Below are 13206 nucleotides of genomic sequence, written 5' to 3' on the forward strand. Positions count from 1 at the left end.
AAATGCTGGAGGAACTCAGTAAGCTAGGCAGCATCTATGGAAAAGAATAAACGGTCTACATTTTGGGCCAAGACCCTTCATCAACTGTATGGTATGCCATTGTTCTAGGGAAGATGTTAAACTAGCAAGGAAACAATTGGAATCTAAAGATGGGTGAAATACGGATAACCAACAGCAGAAATGAGTGAGTTTAAAGTTAAGTATTGGAAGGATGTCTTTAGCAAGTAATAGGGTTTGGTATTTGCAGCTTGTTTCTAGGTTGAACAGATGATCCACCCCAGTTTACAAAGCCTGACTTATGTACAGCTCATGCATATGAATGAACATTTGGAAGACTAGGATGGTTTTGCAGGCTGTTGGGAAGCTGCAGATATCTTCTATGTTATGGGAATCCAGTTTGAGGCTGCATTTGTGAGATGTGAACTGCTTGGGTTACGAACAGTTGATGGCAGTGGAATCCTGTTGTAACCTGAGGAGGATCTGTAGGCAGTTTTGGCTTGAGCAAGACTGGGAAATGAGAGGAGAACTGAATTCTGAGACCCAAACATTCAATCCAGGTGAAGCATCACTTCAGCTGTGATTCTCAGCTACTGTATCTTGTGCTCCCAGTGTGACCTCTCCTGAATCACGAGACTGACTTGGATTGGGTGACCACTTTGTCAAGCACCTTCACTCCATCTGCTACAAAAGGCTGGATTTCCCAGTGGCCAACCATTTCAATCCAACTTCCCTTTCTCATTCTGACGTGTCAGTTCGTGGCCGCCTCTACTATCGCAGTGAGGTCATCCTGAGGTTGCAGGAGTAACACCTCATAATTCGTGTGAGTAGCCTTCAGCCTGATGTCATCAACATAGATATCTCCAACTTGTGTTAATTTCTCCCTCCTCCCCTTTCTCTCTCATTCCATTCTTCCTCCTGGCTCCCCTTTTACCCTTTCTCTTCTCACCTGCCTATTGTTATCCAGTGAACAACGTGACCAAGGGCGACATCCTGCAGATGTTCACTAAACTACTACTTCCACTTTCTTTATGTATTTTTCTTTCAAATCTGGTTCTGTTACTGTTGGAGCCCGTGATCTGCATTTTGGTGGTGTGCTTTCGGGGCCGATTGAGCGATCTGCTCTGCTGTCTCCGAGGGTGTTCCCTGAGGCATGTGGCCTCGAGGTCAAGAATCCTGGAGGCAGGGCATGAGCCTATGATTAACTCCATATCTCGCTGAAGTGCTGAGGAATATTTAAATGATCAAGGTGAGTGTGGAAGGTGAGGAGGTGTTCAGCACTCTCTACTAATTTCTCACTTGCTGCTGCCGGAGGAAGGTGTCTGTATGTAACGATCTCTCTCTCTCTCTCTCTCACTCACTGCTCCTGGACAAAGTTCTCTGCGTTCGAATGGTATGTATCGCTCCTTCAATGTTGTTGAAGGATTTGGATTTTGGGCAAAGTTTGATTGATACTTTTTGTGGATTGGACTCTATGGTTCACGTTATGATGTGTTTCTGGTTGCTATTTTGGGCGATTTTCATTCAGGGCGGTCTCCAAATAACAAACACAGCTTGTAGTAGCGCGCAAAGCGCTACGAAAGGAACACATGGAGGCAGGGAGAGCTGAACTCGGAATTACTTTATTGGTTCAAACTTGCGCGTTTAAATCTTCCCTCCCATGGGCCCCTGCGACCAGCGGGACGGACATGACGTCAGACTGTTGGCTCCCGATGGCGGTTCAAGTCCCGTGTGTGCGGGCTGCCACCCCCCCCCCCCAAAAGGAAAGTCCATCGAGGGAGTGGAGCCCCCAGTCTGTGTGGCTTGCCTGGGTGGCTGGCCTCACCGGCGCGGTGCGGACACCCTCACTGGTTGCTCAATGTCCAAGTGCGCCGGTTTGAGGCGGTCCACTGTAAAAGTCTCTTCCCGGCCACCCACCTCCATGACACACGTGGTTCTGTTGTGCCGGATCACCTTGAAGGGTCCCTCGTATGGCGGCTGTAGAGGTGATCTGTGCATGCCCCTGCGAATAAAAACATACTCACAGTCTCGGAGGTCTTTAGGGGTGAAGGATGGCATGGGACCATGCCTGGAGGTCGGGACCGGTGCCAGGGTCCCTACCTTGTCCCGCAGCCTCGTTAGCACCGCTGCTGGAGTTTCTTCCAAACCTCGAGTCTCTGGTACGAACTCGCCTGGTACCGTCAGGCGGGCGCCATAGACCAATTCCGCCAAGGAGGTGCCCAGGTCCTCCTTGGGGGCCATGCAGATGTCCAGTAGGACCCAGGGAAGCTCATCTGTCCAGTTGGGGCCCCTGAGGTGCACCATCAGGGCCGACTTGAGATACCGGTGGAATCGCTTTACCAAACCGTTGGACTGGGGATGGTACGCTGTGGTGTGATGCAGCTGGGTGCCCAGGAACTGCACCAGTGCTGTCCACAAACCAGACGTGAACTGCGCCCCTCTGTCAGAGGTGATGTCCGTTGGGAGGCTGAACCTGGCGATCCAGTTTGCAATGAGCATCCTGGCACAGGACTCAGTGGACGTGTCTGCGAGCGGTACGGCTTCCGGCCATCTGGTGAGCCTGTCTACCATGGTAAAGATATACCTGGCGCCCCTGGGGGCCGACGATGTCCACTTGGATGTGTTGGAAACTCCTTTGCGTCAGCTGGAACTGCTGGAGGTGAGCCTTCACGTGCTGCTGAACTTTGGCGGTATGGCAGTGTACGCAAGTCCTGACCCAGTGTCCGACCTGTTTGAGCAAACTGTGCCAGACGAATCTGTCCACTACCGGCTTGATGGATGCCCGGATGGACGGGTGGGCCAGGTCATGCAGCGTGTCGAACACCCGGCGTCTCCATGCCGCTGATACCATGGGTCGGGGTTTGCCGGTAGGCACGTCACACAGAAGTCGATCCGCTGCCGGGCTGATGAAGACGTCCTCCAACTGGAGCCCCGAAATGGCGGTGCAGTAAGCCGGGATCTCGGTGTCCGACCGTTGTGCTTCCACCAGTGCTGCATAGTCTGTTTCTGTGGACGATATGCCTACTGAGTGGAGGCAGGGGCAAGACAGTGTGTCAGCGATGACATTGTTCTTCCCTGCGATGTGGCGGACGTCCGTGGTGAATTCTGAAATAAAGGACAGGTGCCTCTGCTGCTGAGCCGACCATGGGTCCGATACCTTGGCCAGTGCAAAGGTGAGGGGCTTGTGGTCCATCTACATGGTGAACTCCCTTCCCTCGAGGAAGTACCGGAAATGCCGGACAGCCAGGTAGAGCGCTAGCAACTCTCTGTCGAAAGCGCTGTACTTCACCTCTGGTGGCCGTAGGTGCCGGCTGAAGAAAGCGAATGGTCGCCACTGGTCCTCGACGAGCTGCTCCAGGACTCCACCGACTGCCATGTTGGAAGCGTCGACTGTGAGTGCCGTGGGTACATGGACTCTCGGGTGCACTGGGGGGGGGGGGGGGCGCCTTCGCCAGCGCCTCCTTGGTCTGCTCGAACGCCTCCGTGGACTCTGCGTCCCATGCCACTTATTTGGCCTTGCCAGCCATCTGGCTGAACAAGGGTCTCATGATGCGGGCCGCCACTGGCACAAACCGATGATAAAAGTTGACCATCCCTACAAACTCCTGCAGGCCCTTGACCGTGCTGGGTTTGGGGAACTGACGGATGGCCTGGACCTTGTCCGGTAGGGGAACTGCACTATGTCGGTTGACTCTGTGGCCCAAGAAGTTGATCTTTGTCAGCCCAAACTGGCAAATCGCTGGATTGATCGCCAGTCCGTGGTCACTCAGGCGTGGGCAGAGCTGGCGCAAATGTGCCACGTGCTCTTGGTGCAAACTGCTGGCCACCAGGATATCATCCAAGTAAATGAAAACGAAAGCCAGGCCGCGTCCCACCGAGTCCATGAGCCTTTAGAAAGTTTGGGCTGCATTCTTGAGACCGAAAGGCATCCTCAGGAATTCAATCAAGCCAAACGGAGTGATGGGGGCTGTCTTGGGCACGTCGTTGGGGTGCACTGGGATCTAATGGTATCCCCTGACCAGGTCGATTTTTGAGAAGATGGTCGCTCCGTGCAGGTTCGCCATGAAGTCCTGGATGTGGAGTACCGGGTATCTGTCGGCAGTTGTGGAGTCGTTGAGACTTCTGTAGTTTCCGCAGGGCCTCCATCCTCCTGCGGACTTGGGCACCCCGTCCCACAGGCTGTTTGAGCAGTGTACGATTCCCAGCTCTTCCATCTTACGGAACTCCTCCTTGGCGAGGTGGAGCTTGTCGGGTGGGAGCCTGCGAGCTCGGGCGTGCAGCGGCGGTCCTTGCGTGGGGATGTGGTGCTGTACGCCGTGCTTGGGGTCGGCCGTGGAGAACTACGGGGTGACTATGGAGGGGAATTCCGCCAACACCCTGGCGAATTCGTTACCCAAGAGGGTCATGGAATCCAGGTGGAGGGCCGGTAGCTTGGCTTCTCCGAGCTGGAAAGTCTGGAACTTCTCGGCGTGGACCAAACGCCGGCCTTTCAAGTCGACCAGGAGGCAGTTGGCTCGTAGGAAGTCTGCCCCTAGTAGTGGCTGTGACACCGCTGCCAACGTGAAAATCCAAGTGAAATGGCTGGACCCGAAATGCAGTGCGATAGTACGCGGGCCGTACATCCGAATACTGGTGCCATTTGTGGTGGTGAGTTCGGGGCCTGGGACCGCGTTATGAGTGTCCATGTTCGAGGGGGGGAGTACGCTGACTTTGGTCCCGGTGTCTACCAGGAAGCGCCGCCCGGAGAGTCGGTCCCAGAGGTACAGGAGGCTGTCTCGGTGGCCAGCCATCATAGCCATTAGCGGCATTTCCCGGAAAAGCACATGGTGGATGGCAGCGGCACGCGCCTGAGCCCCATCTTTGGTGATAGAAACACCATTGTTCCGAACTTTTGTCTTTTCCCACCGTGGGTCTCTACAGCTTCGGTTGCAGGGCCTGGGCTTTGGGGTGCGTGATCGTGGCTGCTCCAAGCTGCTTGCTCTGCCAAAGGCCATCTGCTTTAGCCGCGACCCTACGTGGGTCGCCGAAATCCTCACTCGCAAGGAGGAGGCGATTGTCCTCTGGCATTTGCTCTAGGAACAACTGTTCAAATAAAAGGCACGGCTTATGGCCGTCCATGAGTGCCAGCATATCATTCATGAGCTCGGATGGCGTGCGGTCACCCAGGCCGTCCATGTGTAGGAGCCGCGCGGCCCATTCGCGACGGGAGAGTCCAAAGGAACGGATCAGGAGCGCCTTAAGCTTAGTGTACCTGTCCTTTGTTGGTGGCTGGCGTAGGAAGTTGATGATCCAGCCTGCCGTCTCCTAGTTGAGCATGCTGACCACGTAGTAGTACCGTGTGGCGTCGGCTGTAATGTCCCTGATATTGAACTGGGCCTCAGCTTGCTCGAACCAAACGAGGGGCTGAGTGGCCCAGGAAGTCGGGAGCTTCACAGAGACAGAGCTGTTTGAATTGCTCGGATTCATGGTTGGTTGCAGAGTCGCCGGTTCCAGATGCTGTCTGGAACATCAGGGTCACCAATGTAGTCACACGCAAAGCCCTACGAAAGGAACATGGAGGCAGAGAGAGCTGAACTCGGAATGACTTTACTGATTCAAACTTGCGCGCTTAAATCTCCCCTCCCATGGGCCCCTGCGACCAGTGGGGTGGACATGACGTCAGACCGTCCCCGGAAGGTCTGCCCTGAGCAGGTCGCGCGTCTGCCTGTGGCTCCCGATGGCAGTTCGAGTCTCGTGTGTGCGGAGTGCCACAAGCTGAACTGAATACGCCTGGACTGTTTTGATTTTGTTTTATATTCTGTGTTTATTATGCTTTTTTTTTGGTTGCCATTCCTGTCATTTATTTTTGTTTTCTTGTGCATAGGGATGGGGTGTTGGGGATGATTTTTTTTCTTTGAATGGATCCTGTGGTTTGTTTTGTGGCTATCTATGGGAAAGACAAATATCAGGGTTGCATACTGCATACACACTTTGATAATAAATGTACTTTGAATCCTTCCCTTTCTCCTCTTCTATCAGATTTCTTCTTCAGCTCTTTTTATCTCGTCCAGCTATCACTTCCCAGCTTCCCACTTCATCCCTCCTCCCCCACCCACCCACCTCCCTCCTCACTTGGCAAATTAAATGCTTTTTCTTGCAGTTATGAGAAAGTTCTGATGTAAGACTATGAGCAAATTTTATCCCAATTTCCTCCCCACCGTTAAACATGACTACACAGAGTGCTGTGACACGAAGGCAACATCCATCATCAGGGACCCTTCCAGCCAGGTCATGCTCTCTTCTCGCTGCTCCCATCAGGAAGAAGGTACAAGAGCCTCAGCACTTGGCACCAGGTTCAGAAACAGCTCTTGAACCAGTGAGGGTAACTTCACTCAACTTCACCTTTACTTGCCTCTTCACTGAACTGTTCCCACAACCTGTAGACTCACTTTCAAGTTCTTGATATTTTTAGCTTGTTTATGTACCATTGTTTTTTTTGAATTTGCACAGTTTGTTGTCTTTTGCACATTGGTTGTTTGTCCATCCTGTTGGTCGCGCTTTTGTTGATTCCATTATCGTTCTTGGATTTATTGAGTATGCCCGCAAGATAAAGCATCTTGGGGCTGTATATACTTTGATAATAAGTTTACTTTGAACTTTAAACTTTTTGAAATTTGAAGTTTTTTTTTAAACCTCTATTTTGATTTATATTTGTGCTGGTACTGTGTCAGTATGACCATCTCTTGTTGTCACTCATATACTTTGTAAAGAACAATTGTTATTTATGATTTCATCCATTTAGTTTCTCTCCAATTCACTTTACTGACAGTTATTGCTAATAATGGGATTAGACAGATCTGGGATGATTTTTAATTCCATTTTGACAATTTGTATTGACCTGGTTTATCTGAAGGTGAGGTCTCTGGTGGCTCAAGTTAATGGAAACTTTATCTGAAAACTTGAAAATAGAATTTAGAGCTAGTGGTTAAGCTTTGATGGTTAGTGATGATGTAAACTGAAATGCTTCATTTTTTAAAGGATATTATAACCTAATCACAGACTTGTAACCTCTAATTCTTAAAACAAATTCTTGTTCTAGCCATCACCAAAGTTTCATAAACCAATTCATTGTTCTTTGGCACTTCATTATTTCTGTATGCATAGACATATTAGAATACAAGTTTCCCACAGGCTGTCATAGCAAAGACCAGTCAGTGTACACAGCTTCCAAAAGGCATAATGGATCAAGAGTAACAAGTTTAAAATTTTCTCTTTCCTTTTATGGGTAGAATTTCAGTAATATAAAATTTCTAATAATCAGTATTTTTAAGTGCAAGTAAGTCAGTTGAAATACTGTGACATTAATAATTTATTGGTTTAAAAACTTGAGAATCCTTATCTTCTGAATTTCTGAAAATGAAAAAAATATTGTGCCATTAATATTGAATGATGGCTAATTATAAATATTCCTATCTTTAAATGCACCTACCCTGTACTTCTCAGTTGATCGACATTAGTATCTCAAATCAGAAACGAGAAAATCTGAAGATACTGGAAATCTGAGTAAGCCACACAAAGCTGGAGGAACTCATTAGGCCAGGCAGTAGAGATCCTCCAGCATATTGTGAACATTAGTATCTTTTCACTTAATTAAAAAGAAAATAAGTCTAGTTAATTAATTTTAGCCTGTAGACCAAACTTGTTCACCTTGTTCTATATTTACAGTTCAGAAGATAAAATCAAGGTCAATTTTGTTAACCGTGATGGAGAGAAACTTAAAGCAGAGGGCAATTTAGGTGATTCTCTATTAGACGTTGTCATCGAAAATAATTTGGACATTGATGGTTTTGGTAAGTCCTGCTATTTTTAATTTGGCTGTATGGCTTATTGAAAATTCTTCTTAAGTAATTATAATTCTAGTTTTTGGCACTTGTTTACTCCAATGATTAATTCAAGTAAAGAAATATTTTAATGTGCCAAAAAGATCAACAGACTTAGTGCTATATACTTAATGGGCTGTTTTCCTTGCATCTTACCTGTTCCACCTCTCACTTTCTGGTCTTTTATGCCACCTTTTCTCTATACTCCACTCATGCCTCTTCCACTTCCTCTACACCATCACTATTGGCCTTTGTGTGTCTCTTTTCTTTCCAGTCCAGGTTTGTTCTTGCACTTTCTGAAACATATGACTATTTGTCTTTTTTTTTTTGGATTGTTTGTCAATACCTGGAGCAATGGAGAGAAGGAATTGGTCAAAACCAGAAACAGTTACCTGTATACTTTTGTATGTGGCAACTCATTTGATATTAGTCCATTTTATCACCAAATGCATGTGTTGGAAACTGTAATCCCAATGTAGGGATCTGAGAGTTGAGACTAGAGGTGGCTATAAAGAGACAGAGCCCAGTGAGTGTTTGAAACAAATTAATTTTTTTCATTAGGAATAAGTCAAATCATTTAATTTTGAATCATTCAAAAAGCTATTGTTTAATTAATTATGTTCCTTAAGGTTGTCATAGCTGGGGGAGGTAGTGGAGATAATCACCCAGTGCCGATTAAATGCTCCCAATGGCAGGCATTTCAAATAGCTTTTGAGAACCAAGTCCAACTCCTGGCCTTCACATGTGTTTTGGCTAATCAGTCTTGTGGAACCGTTTCTACTGACGGAAGGGACGAAGGTGGTTACTCGCACATTAAAGCCAGTCACTTCAGGCAGATGGGGCTCATCACCTGTGGTTGGCAGCTCATTTAGGAGAGGGAAAACTATGATCTCAAGTCTCTGCTGACTTGTGGCTTTACCCACTTAATAAAAAGTGAGGAAAATAATCTGTATTATTCATTGCATTTAGTTCTCAAACTAAAATGATCTCAATACATAAATTTGTCTTAGAATTTTTCTTGCCTCAAAAGTTGTTTTCATCTGTCATGGACCTAAAAAAACCCATTTCCATTAACTGATGAGATAAGGACTTTAATACAGTAGCTCTGGTTTCTGGGAGGCAATGAAAATTAGTTCTAATTTTTTTGAAGTTTTTCATGGACTCTGACTTAACGGCTTAAAACCCAAGTACCTTTTACTAAACAATGACTGAAAGTGTATGCACAACCTACTTGTGTTGAGTCATTTATCCAGATCTCCTTAATGTCAATTAGTATCCATTTCACAGTTCATTTTGTCTTTTATATCAATTTCATATTTACAATTGAAACATTATTTGAAATATAGATGTCCTTTCCTAGTTTGATTATCTGGCAGTCTTGTAGACTTAACAAAAATCAGCTACAGATGCTTCTGCTTAATTGGATGGCCTACCAATCCTTTCTACAGGAAAACTGCAGTAATTCACTCAACAGAGACCTGGTTCTCACATTCACTTTTAACTTAGACCATAGGACCATAAGAATTAGGCCATTTGGCCCATAGAGCCTTCACTGTCATTCAATCATGGCTGATCCGTTCCCCCCCCCCCCCCCCTCGCCCTCAGTCTCGATCCCTGGCCTCCCCATAAAACTGTTAATGCTGTGGCCAAGCAAGAATCTTTCAGGACTCCCGTCTCCGGCTTTCGGACATGTAAGACCCAGTAGCTTACTGTCCGCTTTTTATCTCTCCCTTTTCCGATTTAAACTTTGAAATTTCAACTTTATTCAGTCGAATTTGTACAGCAATAGTTATGGCTACTTTGAAGACCACCAGATGAAATCTGGACCCGTCTAATGGGAGATCTAAGAAGACTGACGAGTACGCGGAAGAACCCCCTTGGGTCAAGAGAATAGAATCTCGAATCAGCAGTATCTGCACTGAAATAGCTCAACTAAAAGGGAAATTTAAAGAAAAAATTGACTCTTTGAGCGTCGATCTTAAAGAAGTCAATCGAAATGCAGCTGATCTCTCTTCTCGTTTGGAAAAGGCTCAAAAAAGAATCATGGATTTGGAAGCTCGATCATGTCAGAATAATTTTGGAATTGTTGGATTAAAAGAGAAATCAGAATCTGCCGACACACTGGGTTATTTTGCTAAAATGTTTCAGTTTTTATTTCCGGGGGTTTGTTCGCAACTCCCGGAGATCAAATCGGCTCACAGAACTGGTGCTTTAAAATCTTTGGATGAAGGTAAAAACAGGCATATTGTGTGTTTTCTCCGTTTTAGAGATAAGGATCACATTATTAACCTTGCAAGAAAACAAAGAATATTTTCATTTCAAGGCTCAGAAGTCCTTTTTTTTTTGATGATTTTCCATGTGAAATTGTTAAACAACGTGCTGCTTTTGCTCCTTCTATGAAACTAGCTTTTCAAAAGAAGCTTTTTCTATCACTACAGTATCCAGCGAAATTAAGGATCATTATTAAAAATTCTGGAATTCGTATTTTCCATGATCCATCTGAAGCATTGCGTTTTATTAACTCTTTGTCTGACGAGTCTGATGGAGAATCTGAAGTTTGAAGATTGAATGATTTTTAATAGTTTGATGGTCTCGTGGTGTAAAGTGAAGAAATTGGAAGATTTCATGGTTATAAAAGTTTTTACCTTAAAATGTATTTTTATCTCCGAAAAAGTCTGGTTTGGAGGGTTTTAACCTCTGAAGATATAGCAGGAGAACTGTTGAAAGATCGTAGATAATTCTGAACCATCTAGACTTTTTTCCTGTAGCATCTAAATGTACCAACTTTTTTTTTGTTTCGTATGCTTTTGTAAAGTTTCTTTTAAGTAATTATCTGGATTTTCTTACGTTTTAAAGAAAGACTGGACAATTTAAAGATGGCGATTTTTTTTCCTTCTGTGCAAATACTTTTTTATTGTAATTTATTTTTTTATTGAAGTTCATCAAACAAACATTTCCATAAGATGTATTTCAGACATTGTACATATATCATATAATCACATATATCACAAAACTCCACAAAGTATTTATCTGGGGTATACACTTATAGAAAAGAGGGGAAAGAAAAAACAAGCAAAAGGAAAAAACTATGTACAAGTAGGGAGTGATTTTTTTTTTAACAACAGATTCATTGATTTGTGAGAATAAAATCAGGCCTATGAGGCATTATGTAGTTTAAACCATTTTTCCCAGTATGAATCAAATTGTTCCAGCTTATGATTAACAGATGCTGTTATCTTCTCCATTTTGTAAATGTCCATTGTAATTTCCATCCATGCATTTAAAGTTGGGCTCTCCTGTGATAACCATTTCCTAGTAAGAGTCTTTTTACCAGCCACCAACAGTATATTCATTAAATATTTATCTCTTTTCAACCATTCTTGAGGTATATATCCAAAATACATGGTCTTACTCTCCAAGGGTATTTCACATTTAAAGATGTCTTGTAGGGCATTGTGTATCCCCCTCCAATAGGTTTTGATAACAGGGCAGTCCCAAAAAATATGATAATGATTTGCATTTTGATTTCCACAATTTCTCCAGCAAACGGGGAGGTTACTATCATAATGGGATTTCTGAGAGGTGTAATAAAATATCTTATCAAGTTTTTCCATCCAAACTCCCTCCATTTCTGTGAACTGGTACACTTCCATTGATATCTCCATATTGTTGTCCATTCTTCCTCAGATATAATTATCCCTCCTTCCTTCTCCCATTTTGTTCTAATGTATGAAGTTAAATGTGTTTTAAGATTTGACAACCCCTTATACATGCTTGAAATTATTCTACTACCATTATCTGAATTATATGCTTTTCTAAAGAGCTCTATCGAGCATGTATTTGCCTTGGTTACATTTTTAAGCATCTTATTAACATATTGTTACATCTGTAAATATCGATAAAAATCTTGTTTTTCTAATAAGTGTTTCTCTTTAAGCATTTCAAAACTGAACAGTGTACCTTCTTTCATTATGTTGCAAAAAACTGTTATTCCTTTAGCTGTCCAGTCCTTAAATCCAGCATCCAATTTATTTGGTGTAAAATCCGAGTCATATGTACACCATTTAAGAATTGCAATATCTCCCTCTAGATTATATTCTTTTATAGTTGTTTTCCATATTTTAAGAGTCAATTTCACCCATGGGTTATCAATAGAATTTATGTACCTTCGCAGGTTGTTATCAGCCAAAATTGCTTGTATGGGGATGGGAAGTACCCGCTCCTCAATGTTTTTCCATTGAGCGTCATATGATGGGTTGCACCAATATATCATAGCTCTCAACTGTGCTGCAAAATAATAATCTCTTAAGAGAAGGTAGGCCCCATCCCCCCCTTTTCCTTTGCTAATTGCAAAGTTTTGAGACAAACTCTAGGCCTTTTACCCTGCCAAATATACCTTGATAGCATCTTGTTCCATTCATTGAATTGATTTTGATTAATCTCTATTGGTAGGGTCTGAAAGAGATATAACAGTCTGGGCAGTATATTCATTTTAATAGACTCAATCCTTGAACTGAGACTGAAAAAAGGAATCAGGTTCCATCTTGCCACATCTTCCTTAATGTTTTTATATAAAGGCTGATAATTAATTTCTGATAATTTTGCCAAATCTTTTGGCATAATGATGCCCAAATATTTGAAAGACTCTGTGTGCCATGCCCCGGGGTATTGACTTTCAATTTCTCTTGGTGGGCTATAGTAATATGAAGGTAATTGGGTTTTGTCTATGTTGATCTTGTATCCTGATAATTGACCATATTGTTCAAAGGATTGCATCAATTTAGGTAAAGAGTATGTTGGTTGCCCTAGATAGATCAAAATGTCATCCGCATTACAAGCCAATTTATGCTCTGTCCCTTTAATAGTAATTCCCCTGATATCTTCATTTTGTCTGATGTATTGAGCTAATGGTTCCACATATAATGCGAAGAGTAGCGGTGACCATGCACAACCCTGTCTCATGCCCCTTTCTAGGGTAAGACTATTTGATAAATATCCATTGATTTTAATCCTAGCAGTAGGATTGTCATATAGTGTCTGTATAGTTTTAATAATTGTGTCTTGGAAACCAAATCTATGTAAAACTCTGTAAAGAAAATTCCAATTAACTGAATGAAATGCCTTTTCAGCGTCCACGCTTATCACTATTGCTTCCATTTTATTTTTTTGTATATGATCCATAATGTGAAGTGTCTTTTGTATATTGTCTTGTGTCTGACGTTGTCGTATAAAACCTGTCTGATCGTTATGTATCAGTATGGGTAGAAACTCCTCTAATAGTTTGGCCATGATGGAGGTAAATAACCTATAATCTACATTAAGAACGGATATTGATCTAAATAACCCACAT

The 13206-nt window shown here is 43.9% G+C and overlaps 1 protein-coding gene across 1 annotated transcript in view; it reads left to right on the top strand.

Moving 5' to 3' along the window:
- LOC140726817 (adrenodoxin-like) overlaps positions 1-13206 on the top strand; it is a 51183-nt gene that overhangs the window by 7472 nt on the left and 30505 nt on the right. The window contains exon 2 of the mRNA XM_073043667.1: positions 7702-7826. Coding sequence (XP_072899768.1) covers positions 7702-7826 — 125 coding nt within the window. The remainder of the gene's footprint in view (positions 1-7701; positions 7827-13206) is intronic.

This window comes from Hemitrygon akajei, chromosome 4, assembly GCF_048418815.1.
Source record: "Hemitrygon akajei chromosome 4, sHemAka1.3, whole genome shotgun sequence".
Lineage (NCBI taxonomy): Eukaryota > Metazoa > Chordata > Chondrichthyes > Myliobatiformes > Dasyatidae > Hemitrygon > Hemitrygon akajei.